The sequence below is a fragment of the Sorex araneus genome, chromosome 2, assembly GCF_027595985.1.
Source record: "Sorex araneus isolate mSorAra2 chromosome 2, mSorAra2.pri, whole genome shotgun sequence".
Classification (NCBI taxonomy): domain Eukaryota; kingdom Metazoa; phylum Chordata; class Mammalia; order Eulipotyphla; family Soricidae; genus Sorex; species Sorex araneus.
This window is the reverse complement of record NC_073303.1, coordinates 94,302,110-94,320,408: the sequence shown is the minus strand read 5'-3', so window position 1 is coordinate 94,320,408 and position 18,299 is coordinate 94,302,110. Positions and strand designations below refer to the sequence as shown.

The following is an 18,299-nucleotide window of genomic DNA, read 5'->3' as shown; positions in this document are numbered from 1 at the left end:
ACAGAGACAAGTCCCTTCTTACATCTAAACATCTCCCCGACTCCCCCTCAGCCCACCTAAGACCCTAAGACCCACCCGCCTCTGTTCCCCTGAGTTTAACCATTTCAGATTCGAGAGTGAAATCACACCATGTTTGTGTGTTTGGGGTTTCTCATATTTTACTTAGCAAGATGCCCTTGAGGTCCATCCATGTATTTATTTTTAATGGCAGAATGATTTCCATTTGGGGAGAAGGTGTGGTGTGTTTTTGTTTTCATCCTTGGGCACACCTGGTGGTGTCTGAGGAACTGTGTGGTGCCAGGTTCCAGCCCGGGTTGGCTACAGGCAAGGAATGCACTTTAACTCTTTCAGTTCTACCACATCTATTTTTTTTAAAGTTTTCTTGTGCAGGATTATTTTCTTTTAAAAAATAAATAACATGCATGTAAAATTTATAAATTCATCTTCAAGTGCCCAGGCCTTCAGAACAGCTCTGAACTCATTCAGCAAATGGTTGCTGAGTGACAACATGATCCTTGAGCAGGCAAAACTTCTGGGTGCAGAAAGGACAGCTGGGATGGGGGCTGTGGGTGTTGGGGCAGGATCTTTAGATACATCCAAGATGTACCCTTCTGAGTCTCACTTTCCTCTTTAATGCCAGGAAGAAAGAATCTGAGTATGAGTGTACCAAAGTCTTCCACTAGAAAAATTACATACATATCCAAGAATTCCATACTACAGGGCTTCTGTGTTTGAGATAGTGGGACCATGTGGCACAGCCACCCCCCTTCTGCTCCTCAAAGAAGCCCTGCTCCCACATCTGCAAGCCTCAGGTCAAGCTTTGTATGGGCTGGACAGACTCCAGCCCACATTTCACAGTCCTGCAAGTCTCATCCTCTGGGACTGCCCCATCCAGGGTTAAGAGTGCGGGGCCAGCCCCGGTAGGGCGTCTGCCTTGTACACGGCCGACCCAGGTTCAATTCCCAGCATCCCATATGGTCCCCTGAGCACCACCAGGGGTAGTTCCTGAGTGCAGAGCCAGGAGTGACCCCTGAGCATCGCCGGGTGTGACCCAAAAAGCAAAAACAAACAAGCAAACAAAAAAGAGTGAGGGGCCAATGGGGCCAGAGCAATAGCACAATGGGTAGGGCATATGCCTTGCACGCAGCCGACCCGTGTTCGATCCCTGACATCCCACATGGTCCCCCAAGCACCACTAGGAGTGATTCCTGAGTGCAAAGCCAGGAGTAACCAACCCCTGAGCATCACTGGGTGTGACCCAAAAGAAAAAAATAAAAGAGTGAGGAGCCAAGCTAGTGGGCCAGAAGGGGGACCCAGAAAGTGGTTGAGGGGCTGCAGGGAGCTCAGAGAACCAGTGTACTAGTCCTGCATGCACCAAGCCTTGAGTTGGATGCCCAGCATGGCAGGTCCTCCTCTATTGGCAGGGACCCTGAATGCTGGGATCCCCATCCCAACAGTGCTCCGGAGCAGAAAGGCAGTATCTGGCTTAGCTATCTCAGACGTACCAGGAGAACATAATTTGATACAAACTTTGGGAACACCACAAAGATGGGAGTGATTCAGGCATCCTGAACTTTGGAACCCCTTGTGGAAGTTCCAAGCAGTGCTCAAGAGGCCCAGGGTTCTCTCATGCCAACTCCAAGTTCAAGGTAAGTTCCAGAGGTCACGGTGCTGCTCAGATCCCGTGGGGCCAGGGATTACTGGGTCACCCCAGAGGTGTTCAGGGGGCTGAACACTGAACCCTCTATGCCATCTTTCTGGTCCCCGTCAGCCTCCTTTGATCTCTGCCATCGTCCCTTCACCCGCAGGTCCTCTCTCCAGCCCCCACAGCCATGGCCTTCACTCCTGCACCAGGGGAGGACTCAGCCCCACGCCCTGAATTCTGCAAGTGGCCATGTGAGTGTCCCCCGTCCCCACCCCGCTGCCCGCTGGGGGTCAGCCTTATCACCGACGGCTGTGAGTGCTGCAAGATGTGTGCCCAGCAGCTCGGAGACAACTGCACAGAGGCTGCTGTCTGCGACCCCCATCGGGGCCTCTACTGTGACTACAGTAGGGACCGCCCCAGGTACGCAATAGGAGTGTGTGCACGTAAGTGAGAGCTGCCAACCCTTGGCCAACCCGCAGCCCCCAGACTGACCCTGGGGGCGCCCAACCACAGACCCTCTTCTAAGCTTTGCTCCAACCCATGACATGCAGACAGAAACTGGGAGCTTCCTGGGGATGGGGGACGGGAGGGGTGTTGGCATTGCTGTAGTCTCTGGAACACAGTTTCCTGGTCCTTCCTTTGTCCTGGGAGGACCTTCATGGCTGAATCTGGAGGAAAGGAAGCCTACTAGAGTCTCCTAGGAGGACCATTTTTCTGGGTACTCTTGGTTTCACTAGGCTCTTGGCATCCTTAAATTCTCCTTTAATTAAATATATTTGCTATTAAATATACAGAAATGTAAATTAAAATTATTAAAAATTAAAACCTCCAGTAACCTGGAAAGAATAGCCCGCAACGATTAACCCTTCCAAACCCTTTCCAATATTCTCTGAATTGTTATTTAGTTTTTTTATGACTTCCTGCTTACAGCGGTTAGCACTATGTAATTCACGTTTTCTGTTATACATTGATGGGCTTAAAATATAAGTTTCAGATAATATGTAATAATCTTATATGATACTGATGTTTTATTATGTTTTCTTTCTGTCTGTCTCTCTTCCTCTTTCTTTCTTTCTTTCTTTCTTTCTCTCTCTCTCTCTTTCTTTCTTCCTTTCTCTCTTTCTCTCTCTCTTTCTTTCTTTCTTTCTTCCTCTCTCTCTTTCTTTCTTTCTCTCTCTCTTTCTTTCTTTCTTTCTTTCTTTCTTTCTTTCTTTCTTTCTTTCTTTCTTTCTTTCTTCCTCTCTCTCTTTCTTTCTTTTTTTCTTTCGTTCTTTCTCTCTCTTTCTTCCTTTCTTTCTCTCTCTCTCTTTCTTTCTCTCTTTCTCTTTTTCTTTCTTTCTTTCTTTCTTTCTTTCTTTCTTTCTTTCTTTCTTTCTTTCTTTCTTTCTTTCTTTCTCTCTCTTTCTCTCTTTCTCTCTCTTTCTTTCTTTCTTTCTTTCTTTCTTTCTTTCTTTCTTTCTTTCTTTCTTTCTTTTTCTCTTTCTCTCTCTCTCTTTCTCTCTTTCTCTCTTTCTTTCTTTCTTTCTTTCTTTCTTTCTTTCTTTCTTTCTTTCTTTCTTTCTTTCTTTCTTTCTTTCTTTCTTTCTTTCTTTCTTTCTTTCTTTCTTTCTTTCTTTCGCTTTATGGGTCACTCCCAGTATTGCTCAGGGGTTACTCCTGGCTCTGCACTTAGGAATTACTCCTGGCGGTGCCCGGGGGACCATATGGGATGCCAGGGATTGAACCCAGGTCAGCCATGTGCAAGGCAAATGCCCTATCCACTGTGTTATCACTCAAATCCCTTAATGATGTTTTAATGCTCCTGTTAACTAGGTGGTTACTGTTTGTTTGCTCCATTATTTCCTTTCTTGTCTCCTGAGTTTACCTTTCTGGGACTTTTTCATCTTCTGCTCTTCACTAGATTTGTATTCCCTTAATTGAATCAAGATACATGAACCAGAATTTTAAAGAGATAAAGAGTGACCACTCTGTAACACAGCACTCTCACTTCTGAAAAGTTACACAAAAACTCATAAACCTAAATCCACTTTCTTCCTTTAGTATTGAATTTAACATTGCCCATAACTATGACCCCACTATTGCCCATAACTATGACCCCACTAACTACAGTACACATTCACACACAGCTAAGTTGCTCATTTTCAGAAGACCCATTATGTTTTCAAATGTGGGTTGTTGAGGAATGTAAAGTACAGAATTCCAAGTCATTAAATCCACCCTAAGTTTTATGGCTAATTTATGAGCACTTCCGATTCTTTTATCATTTGCTTGTTTTCATACCATCTCAGCTGTCTTTAGCTTTTCAAGTAACCACGCTTGATTCTCCCATCCTTCAATTTTTTTTCACATAGACTCTTTATGAGCCCCACAAAACTGTGTTCAAAGAGAACTGGCAACACCAACCAGCACAGGAACATTTCAAGTGTTGGTTAAGCATGTTATTCCTGAGCCCCACCCTAAACTTAGTGAGTCAAATTTTCTGCATGTGGAGTTGGAAATCTCCAACTCCTCCTTTAATTAGCTTCCCTGGATAGTCTCATATACACTCTCATCTGAGACTCACTCCTGAGACAGACAGACATGTGATTCCTGCCCATCCCAGTAAGGAATCCTGGCTGAGTCTCCCTACTTGGACCCACCTTGTTAAGTGCACTCTCTCCTCTTGTCATTCTCCCTTTACAGTTACTCTTTGAGGTCAATAAAGAGGCAATTTGGTTCACCTTGATTATACTAATCTGAAGCTGTCTTGACATCATCATCATAAGCCAGACACCACACACTTACAAACATTGTCTCCTGGACCTGGTGATTGCATAGACCCAAGAAATGCTTCTCCTGCTTTCATTTTCCCACCACCTTCTTGATTTACACCCCACCCCTGCCTCTACAACCTCTCAGTCCATCATGCTAGTTATCATGTACCTCTGTGCAATTACTTTCTTTTGATTTGAAAATAAAACTTGGGTCATCAGAGATTTTAATGAGTATTTCACTTGTCACAGTTCCTCTTGTCATTCTCCCTTTACAGTTACTCTTTGAGGTCAGTAAAGAGGCAATTTGGTTCACCTTGATTATACTAATCTGAAGCTGTATATTTGTAGATTTTTGGATAAGTTATTAAACAAGTACTACAAAACTTCTTATGGCTTAAATTCTCACGTCCATTATAAATTCCAAAAGGGTAGCCATTTCTTTTTTACCTTATCTGCGCAATGAATTATTTCATTCACACCGACTTTGACCCATTCTTTTACCCTACACACCTGTACCTGGATACACACTTATGGATAATACACATGGCATGCCTACATGTGCAGACACATTCTTACAGATGCATAAATCACAATAACACATGGAATATGCATGCAAACATACATACATACACACAGAACTCACTAATGTTCCACTGACCGGTTGCTCCAAATTCTACCATAGTATGTGTTCTCATGAGAGTTCAGAGTCGGAAGCTCTAGAAAGCACCTCAGTACCAGAAGGGTGAGAGATTCAACAAATCAATCAGCAGTTCCCAGGTGAGGTTACTTTTCTTCTTGGGAAAGACAATGCACTAAGGCAGGACATGCCAGGTAATTAGAATTAGCAATTGCACCACTGTTGTCTACAAGTCAAAGAGAATGGCGGCACTATGGCATGCTGACAAGTGCAAGTTTTGACTAGTGTTGGCAGAAGTCATCCCACCTGGGTTCCTTTCAGTAGGGACAGGCAGAAATTTGAACTTGGTTTGATCCAGTCTGCTCAGTGTTCATGAGAATCCAGGCTTGTGTGTGATTTGGCCACACATGTTCCAAAGGCTTTCTTTAAAATCACTCCATGAGCCAAATGAAACATCCCATGGGCACAGAGTGATCTCTGAATTAGACTCTTTGGCTATTTCTGTTGTACAAACATGACTTTGCTTTTACTGCCACTGTGTCAGGCCTGAAGGCTGTGTGGCTTGGATTATCATAAAATTAATGGGCTGACACGGGTTTTGAATCCTGGCCTTGCCACTTACTCACTAATATGACCTTGGGCACGTCATTTAAGGAGTATGATAAGGTCGACCTCATGGTTCTCACTGAGGTTAAACAAAAGAGCATATTAAAATCTCAAGTGTTATTGACTCCTCTCTGTTTTATTTGTCTTGTTTCAACTTTCTTTTGTAGAGGTCAGCTTGGTCTTGTCTGTGATACTCCTCAGAAGAGCAGAGAGCTCTAGTTCCAGGCTCAGACTGCCCAGTCTAAAGAGCAAGTGGATGAAAAAAACCCATGTAGAGCTTCTAGAGCTAGAGAAGCTCAGTACCAGGCACCATGAACAAGGATCATAGATTTCAGAAAATCCTTTAGTCTTTTAAGTGTCAATTTCCTCATTGAAAACAAACAAAAAAACATGACAAATAATGCCTGCTCCCTTAGGTGAATGAGATGTTGATTTCCTGACACATGTCAGGATTCCAATAAAGATTAGGGTTCACCCCATCTCACAACCATCCTTCCATTGATTCATTTATCAGTGATAAAACAACACAGGTTTATAGCAAGGCAGGAGCCACTGTCCCAGCTCCCAGGAAACTGGCAGCCGATCAGGGATGTGTGGGAGAGATAGAAAGGCCCAGATAGCTGAGCAAGACTCTGGAAAGAAAGCCTTTGAAAAGAACAAAGCTCACCTGATCCATGCAGATTTGCTGATCTAAGATGAGATCAGACTGTGAAGGAAACTGAGTCAGCTTCACTGTTTAACCAGGAATAAATCCTTCAAACAGGTAGATGGGGCAGGCACTGGAATGAAACATAGCATCTATCCCCTGTCTTCTCTCCAGCTATGCATTGGCAGTTCAGAGCTAGCAACACCACCAATACTGGTTGTCCTCATGCTCCCAAAGCTTCCAAGAGATGGAGAGAAACTTCAACACAGTGGTTATCAATTTTGGTTCAAGCTGGATTCACTGAGGAGCTTTCAAAATTACAGAGGCTGAAAAATCTCAGCCCCACTCCCCACCCCTGTATTCTGAGGCCCAATATGGGTATTAGAATGCTGACAAGCCCCTCAGATGGTACCATGGCACAAGCATTAAGGAGAACCAAGGTGGCAAGGCTGAATGCCCAAATACCTTTACTGCCTGCACCAGGCAAAATTGCCATACACTGGGGTAGAGGCCTGAGCAGAGTCACAGTTCAGTCTCCACCCCAAAACCAGGTGTGCATAGGAGCATGCATACACCCTAGAGCATGAGGGAGCAGTCAGGGGTGACTCAGAGAACAAATGCCCTATGACTCACCCCATGCTTCCTCTGAGTTGGTGTTGGTTTTTGTTTTTCCTATCTCCCTGACTTGACTGGTGTCTGGTGGAAGGAAATGGGATGATTCCAATTTCCAGGTCTGTCCCAGCACTTTTTAACCAGCTGGGTGGTCTTGAACTCATGAATCACTTGACCTCCCTGAGCTTTCCTGTCTGCCAAAGGAAGAACACCGGGCTCTCTGGGGGCAGTCAGTGGGAAAACCGAATGAGAGAGTCCATCAGTGCTGGCCTAGCCTGAGTTCTGATGGTCATTAAGTGTCAGTCCCTTTCTTTTTTGCCCCAACTTCTGCACAATCACTGCTTAGGAAAAACACAGTCTTCACCATCGGAGGCTTTGCTTCCTGTTACATCCCCTATAGGGTCACCACAGGCTCCTGACTTAACTAAGGTGACAGCATGACAGCATTTCCCTCTAGGAGACAAGCAGTCTTCACAACAGAGTCTGACACGGACAAGGTCAGGAGCCTATATTCAGACACACCGGGGATCCCTGCCCTCCTGCTGAATAAAGCATTTTAGGTCACTGTCCCCGAGCATCAAGGGTGAGCATTCCCTGGCACATAAGCTGTACCCTGTGTCTACTGCACTGACAACCAGGCATCTTAGAACTTTCAAGTCTCCAGATCCAAATGTGCTCCACTGAGGACAGAAAACTTTCCTCACTCCAGGTTCTAGAAACAGCAGGTGTGGTGCCTATATTTGACCCTTCTCCTCTCATCCCAGACCTCTGCAAATCCTGCATCTCTGCCTTCCAACTGCACCCAGGAATTTGAATTCCTGCCCCCAATAGTTCACCTGAAGCATTTTTGCTGCAAGCAGTCTCACAATTCACTAATTAACAGTGAAGGTACTTTTGCCATAAAAAAAGAAGTCTTGGGCAGAGAGTTGCTTTCACATATTCATTGGTGGATCAATCAGTCACATTAAATCAATCTTTTAAATGAACTAAATTTTATTATATATGTATATTTAATTATTAAAAACTTAGTTAAAACATTTCATGTGTTAAAGCCCATTTCAAGCTTGGTTTCAGATCTTCGTTAATAAGAGCCCAACACTTGGCAAACTAACTCTGTCATTTTCTAGTACACTAATTGGCACTCTGCCAGTGCTACTCTGATTCAGATGCCCATAAGTTTGCTCACCACAAAGCATAGCTCCTGCCCCCCAAAGGTATAATGCTCTGAAAGATGAAAATCTTGGAAGAAACGTTCTTAGGTATAATCCACAAAAGAAAGCAAGTTCTTCATGCAGGACTGAATCTGCACAAATTCTTTAGGGCGCTGGAATAGTTTGCATTTTAATTTTGTGATTCGTTTTCCAAGTTTCATGATGTCAGCTTGAATGTCCCTTTAGGGCAAAATTGCCTTATGGCTGATTAGCTATGCAGTGAGAATGTTTGCAGCCAAGTTGCTGCCTGTGAAAGGCCCTAGAACTCTTCCTCCATGGCTCCCTCTCTCTTTCTGGTCCAAATTCAACCCCTCTCATCTGGATCACTGGGATTGAACCTTCTGTCCACTACCCTCAACTCATCATCTGTGAAGCACAGTTCACATAATTCGTGCAGCGAGTTTAGAGCAACTACTGTGTGCTGGTCAGCTGGTTCTGATGGCTTTGTCTTCCCTTTTGAGCCTGCAAAGGTTTCCCCTCTTCCCCTCCAAACTCCTCCTATGACCTCACCCCTATACATCCACTGCACCATTTCCTGCCCCGCTCCTGTGAAGCACCATTTCCTCGGAGAGAGCTCGCTGTCTCTCTCCATCTCTGCCGCTCCACTCCCTTCCTGCTTTCTCCTTCCCAGTTCTTCCAGCCATGTGATCTCACCAATGTTTTATGTGATCTGTTTATCTTTCCCCTGTGCCTCCACCATGTTATGAAGCCGTGGCATTTGCCTATTCCCTGTTGAATCCCCAGCACCTAGAACTTCTTCCTAAAAAAAGCACCAACTTAGTGAATGGAATATATGTTTCAGAGCTCTGGATGTTGGCTGGCCTGTCTGCAGCAAAACATCCAAGACGCAGATACGGGTTGATCTAGGCTTTGTGCCACGTTGGGACCAGGTCAGGACTTTAGTCTCCCATCACACTGACTCAGGGGAGGGAGATAAAGCTGGAGGTGCCCGCTGGCACTCCCGGTGCACAAATCCCACCACAGCAACCCAATGGCGAGTCTGGGTGGGCTCAGACCTATCCCTCTGCCCTGTCCTCTTTCTGGCCTTGCCCTTCTCCTTGGGAGGGTGAGGCATGATCATGATTCCTGGACTCGGTCCTGGTGGAGGCTGAGCCTGACCTGGCTCTGCCTGTGTTTCTTTTTTTGCAGAGGTGGTCGGAGTCGGCTGTCTCCTGGACGGGATGCGCTACAGCAACGGCGAGACCTTTCAGCCCAACTGCAAGTACAACTGCACATGCGTGGACGGCGCGGTGGGCTGCACGCCGCTGTGTCTCCGGGAGCGCCCTCCCCGCCTGTGGTGCCGGCGGCCCAGGAGGGTGAAGGTGCCGGGTCAATGCTGTGAGCAGTGGGTGTGTGACGACGAGGCCACGAGGCTACGCAAGACCGCGCCACGCCACACCGGGGCTGCCTTTGGTGGGTACTGGGGGCCCGGGGTAGAGGCAGCGGAGGGAGCGGAGCGGGGAGGGTCAATAGTCCTGGGCACAAACAGTCCTGCACCTCTGACCACCTGTCTTGACACGAGCCAGAGTCCCTTTCCCTTCTGTTCAGCTGCAAGCCCTGGAGGAAGCCACCTCTCCTGCCCCAGCCTATTTCTCTCTCTAGCCTGGAACGACCACCACCTGTCTTGACCATCCTGTGGGCTCCTCCCAACATAGAATGAGGAAGTGATTTGCAAAGAACAAAGCCAGGTGGAGGATTTGGTGCCATCCTACACATTAGGTGAGGGTGTGGAGGAAAGGGCAGGGTGGGGCTGGCTCCTAAGAGCAGAGCCATAAGCTACACGTGCAAGAGTGGGAGGAGAGGTGGGTACCTAAGGGTCAGGAAAGCCATGTCACAGGAAGCAGGGCCAGGGCTGTTTGTTTCAGTAATTAAAAAATAAATTTTAACCCTATCCTTACCCTCTGTGAATGTTCAGTAATGCCCAGGGGTCTCTCTCTCTCTCTCTCTCTCTCTCTCTCTCTCTCTCTCTCTCTCTCTCACACACACACACACACACACACATATCTCTGATGTGTGCATAGTTTTGGTTATAGTGGTGGTTGACTCTGGAGTCACACATCACATCAGTGCTCACATCTGAGACCCGAGAAATGCCTCCAAAGAGGTTGGACGGACACATGAGAAGAAGGACACCAATACTCAGGAGAGGGCAGTTGTGTAAGATCACACAGCTAGATAGGGGGTGGAGCAGGATTTGGACTCAGGCCCACCTGTCCCTAAAGACTCTATCCTCCACCTTCCTTGCTGCTTAGATGGGGCTCAGCATAACTCCCCCCTACCTGGGGATGTCTGGTAATCAGATGCCCACAACGAGGAGGGGCCACCCACCTCTCACCTAAATTTCAGGAACCCCTGACCCTTAGTGGGATGAGGACGGAGAGGCTGGAGCCTCACCCTGGATCTGGTCTCCATCCGCAGCTGCCACAGGGGAGATGGAGCCATGGCACAGGAATTGTATCGCCTACACGAGTCCCTGGAGCCCCTGTTCCACCAGCTGTGGCCTGGGCATCTCGACGCGGGTCTCCAATGCCAATGCCCAGTGCTGGCCTGAGCAGGAGAGTCGCCTCTGCAACCTGCGGCCTTGCGAGGTGGACATCCATCCGCACATCAAGGTGGGTTCACTTCCCGGGTCAGGGTGGGAAAGCCAGGCGGGGTCAGGATGTGGCTATGAACTATGCTCCTGATCTCCCCCTCCCCCCCACGGGCTATAATGAAGCTGGCATCCAAAGAGATATTTTAATAAAGTGGCTTGATGAGCGTGTGACTTCCACTCAGTAGAAGCCAATGTGGCTAGCACGTTACTAGAATCGAGGTCACTTGGAGAGAGCCTTGCAGCATCTCCCAGGATGGGACCCTCACTGACTACCATTCTCTTGTTGCTCCATCCTGCCCATACCCACATATACCAGTGTGACAACCTCATTCGGTGACATGGCATGTTAAAAAAGGCTTTGAATTGCTCCAGAGATTGCTTCACTGCTGCCAGCTACATGTCTTGTGGCGCATCTCTTCCCTTCTCAGAGCCTCATACAGCTATCCCCTAAAGTATTAGAGTTGATCTCAGGCACAGCTTCCATCTTGGAGAATCTAAGCTAATTAAAGAACTGTAGTTGTAGAGAGCTATTGTAGACTGACATCCAGTGTATAGAGTTAAAAATAGTTCAGCTTCAAGGCTAAATTCAAGGTCCCTTGACTTATGCCTTAGGTCAGCCATAGGACTTGCGTCATATTTTTTTTAAAAAGAACTCAGAACTGATTCCACATATGCAGCTTGATGCTTTTTAGGAATGCTTAGGGGAAGGTTTTCTAGTAGAAAAGTCTCCCACACTGTTCTTTAGGTATCAAACATTGCTTCCTGCCTACCCTGAGAACCTACTTGAGCCAGTTCTATGTCCAACACCATCCTTCCAACATTCCTTCTCCTTGTCTTCTTCCTCTCTGATCATTTCCTCCTGACATAATAGCCTACATATTCTTGATGCTTGATGCACAGCAGATACTCAGGAGACTTGAAAACAAAAACTCATGGGTGGAAAAAGTTACCAGCAGCAGGAAAAATCAAACCAAAGTCCTAAATTTGGTGAATTCTCCTGGTAGAGGTAGATTTGCCACCAATTAGTGCAAGGTCCTTGCTGTAACAGCAGGATTCCCACACAAGTTTGCTTCCATAATTAGGTGCCCTGCATGGCCTCTTCAAATTATGCAAAATTAAGGCCCTACATAGTCTACACTTGCCCTCAGATCTGGCAGAATGCTAGTACACAGTAATAAATCTGATCTGAGTACTGTTATTTCAATGAGTTTAGTAAGTTGTACCACACATTCACAGAATTAGTAGGACAGAGCAGAGAGATCCACACTCTCAGGTACCCCATAGTTTAATGGCAAGTCAGTGCAGGCTTTAAATAATGACAAGCCAGTGGACTATGTTGTGTGTTAAGGCTATGCAAGGCTGTGAGGTAAAAAGTTGGAGAAGGATAAGATAAAGTGCATCTCCCATCATGAATCTACTACTAATTACTTAAAAGTGATGAATGAAGGAATGAATGAATGAATGAATGAACCATAAAGGTGTCCCATGTTGATTAGACTATGACAAAAGACTGGGCATGGACAATATAGAAAGATATATGGAAAGGGAAATAAAGAGTGTATGGTACCACCCACACAAGGCCATCCCCTCCTGTGGTCCTAAGTTTAGCTCTCATGCTATGTGCCCAGTTCTTGGATCTTACTATATTTGCAAAAATTTGTCCTGCTTTGAAGGTGCTGCAAATATGAAAGTTGGTGGTGGCTCCCACCAGGAGAATGAGAAGGGAAGAGTGAGGCTTGGAGGGAGCAAGGTGGTGGTTCATTCTCTGAGTATCCCACTGCAATATCTTTCCCTACAGGAAGGGAAGAAGTGTTTGGCCGTGTACCAGCCTGAAGTGCCCATGAACTTTACCCTTGCTGGCTGCATCAGCACACGCTCCTACCGGCCCAAGTACTGTGGAGTCTGCACAGACAACAGATGCTGCATACCCTACAAGTCCAAGACTATTAATGTTACTTTCCAGTGTTCTGATGGGCCTGGTTTCTCCCGCCAAGTGCTCTGGATTAATGCTTGTTTCTGCAACCTGAGCTGTAGGAATCCCAACGATATCTTTGCTGACTTGGAATCCTACCCTGACTTGTCAGAAATCGCCAATTAAGCAGACAGAAAAATGGAAATGGAGGTTCAAGCCCAACTTTTGTGCACGTTCACTCTTATCTTATCCATTTACCACTCGTCTGATGATCCTGAAATGGACCCTTGACCATTTTTTCTTGCCTTGACCACAAAATTATTTAACTGGGTCTGAGGCCCAGATGAGGGGGCTGAGAGGGTGAAAGGAGTCCTCTCCCAGTCAGAATTCTACAGAAATACTCTAAAGAAAGTGCTTACTTGTAGCTTTCCTGAATGTTACCCACTTCATGTAGAGTCCAGGAAGCCCAACTGGTTCTCACCCAAGGCCCAAGGAACAGAATCAGCTAGACACTCAATATTACTAATCCCCCCTTTAGATGCGAAACAACAAAGCTTTTTGGGTCATTCAGTAGGATAATAGGGATTTGGACAGTGAAGAAATTATTTGGGCCCTGTTAAGTGGCACTTGGATTGATGGTTTTGACCACAGCACACCAAAGAATGTCTCTAATTTCCAAAGATTTATATACCCCAAGGTTTCCAAGCATTTGCCAAATAAGATCAATGGTTGCTTGATTTTGATTGTTACTAGAAAATTGTGACATTAATCAAAGCAATAATGAGGTTAAATTTCTCTTTATTTTTATACTGTGAAGGGTACGAGTTGGCTTTATCCCAGTGAGAAATACTATTTGATCAACCTTAGTCTTGTCCAGAGTAGAGCCAGGTGGGACAATTTTGAGAAGGAATAATTGATCATATAACTGAATCTGCTGCTAAATGACATGTATGGGGCAACTAGCTTGACTTGAAACTCTCTTGGGTTCAGATCCTCTCCCTGCCTAGGGGTCCAGGGGAGTTGGTAAGACTTACAGGATGGCCTCCATACCCCTAAAAATGGTATCCAGGAATTTCCTTTGTTCTTGGAGCCTTGGGAAGCTTTACTGAACCAAAATGAGCATAATGAACCCAGGCCAGATGAAGGCCAAACAAGAAGTTTGTCCACTCTACATCTTCTTGGGGTGTCCAGAGACATTTAGCACAGGTAATATCTCTATTTTGTATGCCACAGTGACCCACTTCACAGATGGAGTTTCTGTTGGCCCAAAAGGTCCTTCAGAGACAGAAGTTTACCTGTTGTTCTAAAATAGAATTACACTTGACAGGGATTAAAAGTGAAAAGGGGTTGAAGTTGAAAGAAAAACGGAAGATTGTAACTAATGGAAACACCGCTGTTATTTATTTTGTTGGAGAATATGAATATTTGATGCTATAATTATTTTATCTAGTGCTTCCTCTATGCCAGATATTGTCCTCAGTGCCTTAGAAGCACAAGATTATTGAAATCAGCCCATCACCTTGAAAGGAACCCTTACTATTTCTGTTCTTACAGAGGTGAATGGAAACTCAGAAAGGGAAAGAGATACCCCAGCATCACTAAGCTGGCAAGTGGAAGAGCTGGGATTTACATCCAAGTTGTACTGACTTTATAATTCATATATTTCCTTTCTAGTTTTAGAGTTTATAGATATGCTGGAGCAGAAAAACATGTTGGAATAAGCACCTGCTTGTGTTTTCTGTTTTAATTATCCTTTACATACCCTTTTATACACACACACACCAAAGGTCTTGAGTTTAGATAATGCAGGTACTGGAGCAGCCAAAAAGTACATAATAGAGCTAAGTCATGCATCTCCTGCAGATTTTGTCTTCTTCAAATCAGAAGAGACTCTTACCAGACATTTTGAGGTAATTTTGTTTACCAACATTGCAGATTAAATGATAGATTATTTATTAAGTGAATTCTGAGTTGCCTTCATAGGGATTTCTAGATAGAAAATATTAGGGATCTTAATATGCCCACCTTACTGTGAACCCTGGAAACCCCATCAATACAAGGCATATAGTGATGCTCAGTGAAAGATGCTGAATCAAGGAAAGATTATCTTTGTGTTTCTACTCTAATTCAGAAGCATCCTTCTTTCCTACTCATTTGACTAATTTGCATCAGTCAATTTTTATTTTTGAGTGCTTTAAGAAAAATATATTTATAAAACTGTATATTACTGGGACTGGAGAGTTAGGCACTTGCCTTCATACAGATGTTCCTGGTTATACCACCAATACCACATGTGATTCACCAAGAACTGCCAGGAGTGATTCCTGAACACAGAGCCAGCAGTAAGCCTTGAGCACAACTGGGTGTGATCCAAACCCACTTGCCCTCAAAATGGGAAGGAAATGTATTTTGCTACTTTAAAAAAAAATTATTGAGTTAAAAGAACTACCCCATGAGAAATCTTTTAGTAAGTCTTTAAGGATTATGCTGGCTGTCCCAGGAGTAAACATACCTGTGCTTTACAATTCGTGAGGACAAGCTGGAAGTTAACACCATCTAAAATTCAGTAAAAGCCCTAGAACTAGGTTCTCAGTATATTGGTCTCTCAAATTGGGAGACTGTTTGTTGCTTTCCATATGATGTAAATGAATGCTGGTTGGAGAAATTGGGAATTATCATGGGTAGGGCTAGCTAGAATGTTCCAGTTAGTATTCGTTTGGAGAAATGAAGCTGTGTGATGCACAGTTCCTATGTCCGAGACCCAGAGTGAAAGTCATATCAATGCAGTGAATTCAGAGGAGCAGACATTTGGCTCCATAAGGAGACTCATTGTAGCTGTTAGAATCACTCTGCAGACATATTACTCACTTTAACAAAAGTTAATAATAATGAGAAAGTTCTTTATCGAGTGATAACTTTATGTTGTGCATGTTCATCAAGTTCTTTCTTAGTGCTTAGTATGATTTTTTAATTATCTCACAAATTTTCACAGCAAAGCTTAAGGACCTCTACTCCACTTTATAATAGGAAAATAGGAGATGCAAAGAAGTAGAGAAAATATCCCCCCAAAGTTATTGGAGTTTGGGCTCCAATACTCCAACTTATTCTCCTCTGGTCTCTTGGGGAGGCCTCCAGGAACACCTTGAATCAATCCTTTTGGGGTTACCTTTGCAAGGGTCAAGCGAGTGAGAAAGAATCCTTATAACAACCCCAACCTCAATTCTGAAGAGAAGATAAACTAAAGATTCATTAACCTTTGGTGGAAAACAATCATATTGGTGTGTAGAGTCAATTTATTTCCCTAGTGTGGTTAAGTGTGAAAGAAAAGGCAATGTGAATTCATCCAGCCACTTTATCAAATGCATTTGGTGGGCACTACCCAGGTATGAGGTCAAGGACTCTCCTGCCTTATCTCCTATCATCCTTAGAGCACACCTATACTATGAGGCCTTCTTATCATATCCCTGTTTTTAATGAGAAAACCATGGGGGCTTTCCGGTCAGTCATCTGTGCCACGTTATACCAAGGAGTGATTAGTAGAAGAGGATTTAAAATCAACGTTTCCCAGCCACCTACATCTCTGGATGCTAAGGTGGCCTCATCTGGCCTCCAAAATCAAGAGCTACCTTCTTGACACAGGCTGACATTTAGCTTTTAGGATGATTCAGAGACTGATCAGAGTTGACTCTAGTATGATTATCTATGATCACATGCACGTTGTACTGTGTATATAAGGACTGAATGGAGGGAGGGCTCACGGCCCCTGCCACTATCATGTTGAATTGCATCACTGCTTTTTAAGGACTTATCTGGAGGCCAAGTAACAGCAGTGATAATGGTCCTGGGAATTCTAAGTGGTCAGGACAGTGTGTCTCTACGTGTATTCATTGGTTGTGTCTGTGTTTGTGTCTGTATATAGCTATTATCAAACTGTGACTTCATATTTAAGTATATCTATTGCCATTTTTCGTAAGTAACTAAAAGTACATATAAAGAAATGTCTTGAAATTTCCCCATGAGAGGAAAATGGCTCATGAGCAATCTGTCATGCCTTAGTACAGTCCTCATTTTTTTCCCCTTATTTGCATAGCACAGGTGTTTGTTCACTGTGAAAGGTTTCATTGTTCAAATTCCCTGTTTACAGCCCTTTCTTCTTAAGGCAATAAATCATCATCAAAATAACTTCCTGGGTTTGGAGATTTTCTTGGATATTCATTTATGATGAGGCAATGATGGAGTTTTGAGCACGTTCAATAAATGCACAGATGGTGAATACTTTATTTTAGATGTGTTATCTATGGCAATAAGAATAGTTGAAAAACTTGGAGATGCACTCAGAAATATAAGTTCTGGAATTCGCAAAAGCACAGAGACATAAATGTGTCTAAGCAGGAGGCAGGGATATCCCAAAGATCTGGAATACATACTTTGCATGTGCAAGTCCTCAGTTTGACCCCCAGGCTCAGGGAGGCACCAAACACTGCTGGGTATGGCACCAAACAACGAGATGAAAAGTATCCAACATGAGGGGCTGGAGTGATAGCACAGTGGGTAGGGTGTTTGCCTTGCATGCGGCAGACCGAGTTCAATTTGCAGCATCCCATATGGTCCCCCAAGCACTGCCAGGAATAATTCCTGAGTGCAGAGCCAGGAGTAACCCCTGTGCATTGCTGGGTGTGACCCAAAAAGAAAAAAAAAACTGTCCAACATGAACTGTATCTTGGGTAAATATAAACTGGGTATTTCAGTATTCATTTATTCACTCACTTATTCCATTTATTTCTAGATTCCTAATATGACTGATGCCTTGAGTAAGGGACTACTGCAGTCTCTGAGCCTAACACAGGCTCTGGAACATGTTAAGGTCTGGGTAATAAGAGCTGGATAACTGGACAGATGGATGGGAAAATGCCTTAGGAACCGAGGGAAGTAGGAAGAGGCTGCATGATACAGCCGAACCTTTGGAAACAGCGCTGAGGTGGGAGATCAAGTGGATTTTTATGTCCTTTACCCCTTACCATGTATCACTGTAGCACTGTCACCCCGTTGTTCATCAGATTTGCTCGAGCGGGCACCAGTAATGTCTCTATTGAGAATCTTGTTGTTACTGTTTTTGGCATATAGAATACCAAAAGTTTGGGGAGCCTGTCAGGCTCTGCCGTGTGGGCAGGATACTCTCAGTAGCTTGCTGGGCTCTCTGAGAGGGATAGAGGTATTGAACCCGGGTTGGCCACGTGCAGGGCAAATGCTCTACCCACTGTGCTATTGCTCCAGTCCATATCCCTTACCAAAATTCCTCATTTATCCCAGCCATGCCTAAGCTTCCTCAGTTGTGAAATATAGGAAACGATAGCTTTTGTCTTGTGGTGATGAGGTGACTAAAATGTATATTGTATGAGAAGTTATAAAATAGATCATGGAACACTTAAACTCATCTGATATTAGCTGAGTCATAGTTATGCCCTAAACTAGAGACAATTGGCAAGAATTGGAATCAACGCATGTGTCTGTGTTTTAGTTTTCTAGCCCTTATTTCCAAAAAGCTTATAGAAAACTCATGTCACTGATATTCAGTTGAGTACTTTTCCTTTATGAGTATGTGGTTTGATTCCATCACTTTGATTCTTATGCTTTCATTTTATGCTGTAGATAAATTCACTGCCCAGCTTCTTTGAGGAAGGAAG

General features: G+C 44.5%; 1 protein-coding gene across 1 annotated transcript in view; it reads left to right on the top strand.

Annotated features, from left to right (window-relative positions):
* CCN4 (cellular communication network factor 4) overlaps positions 1–16,754 on the top strand; it is a 31,864-nt gene extending 15,110 nt beyond the window's left edge. Inside the window, exons 2-5 of the mRNA XM_055127705.1 lie at positions 1,809–2,088; positions 9,260–9,523; positions 10,529–10,722; positions 12,502–16,754. Of these exons, the coding sequence (XP_054983680.1) occupies positions 1,809–2,088; positions 9,260–9,523; positions 10,529–10,722; positions 12,502–12,801 (1,038 nt within the window). The 3' untranslated portion in view covers positions 12,802–16,754. The remainder of the gene's footprint in view (positions 1–1,808; positions 2,089–9,259; positions 9,524–10,528; positions 10,723–12,501) is intronic.
* Positions 16,755–18,299: the final 1,545 nt, after the last annotated feature.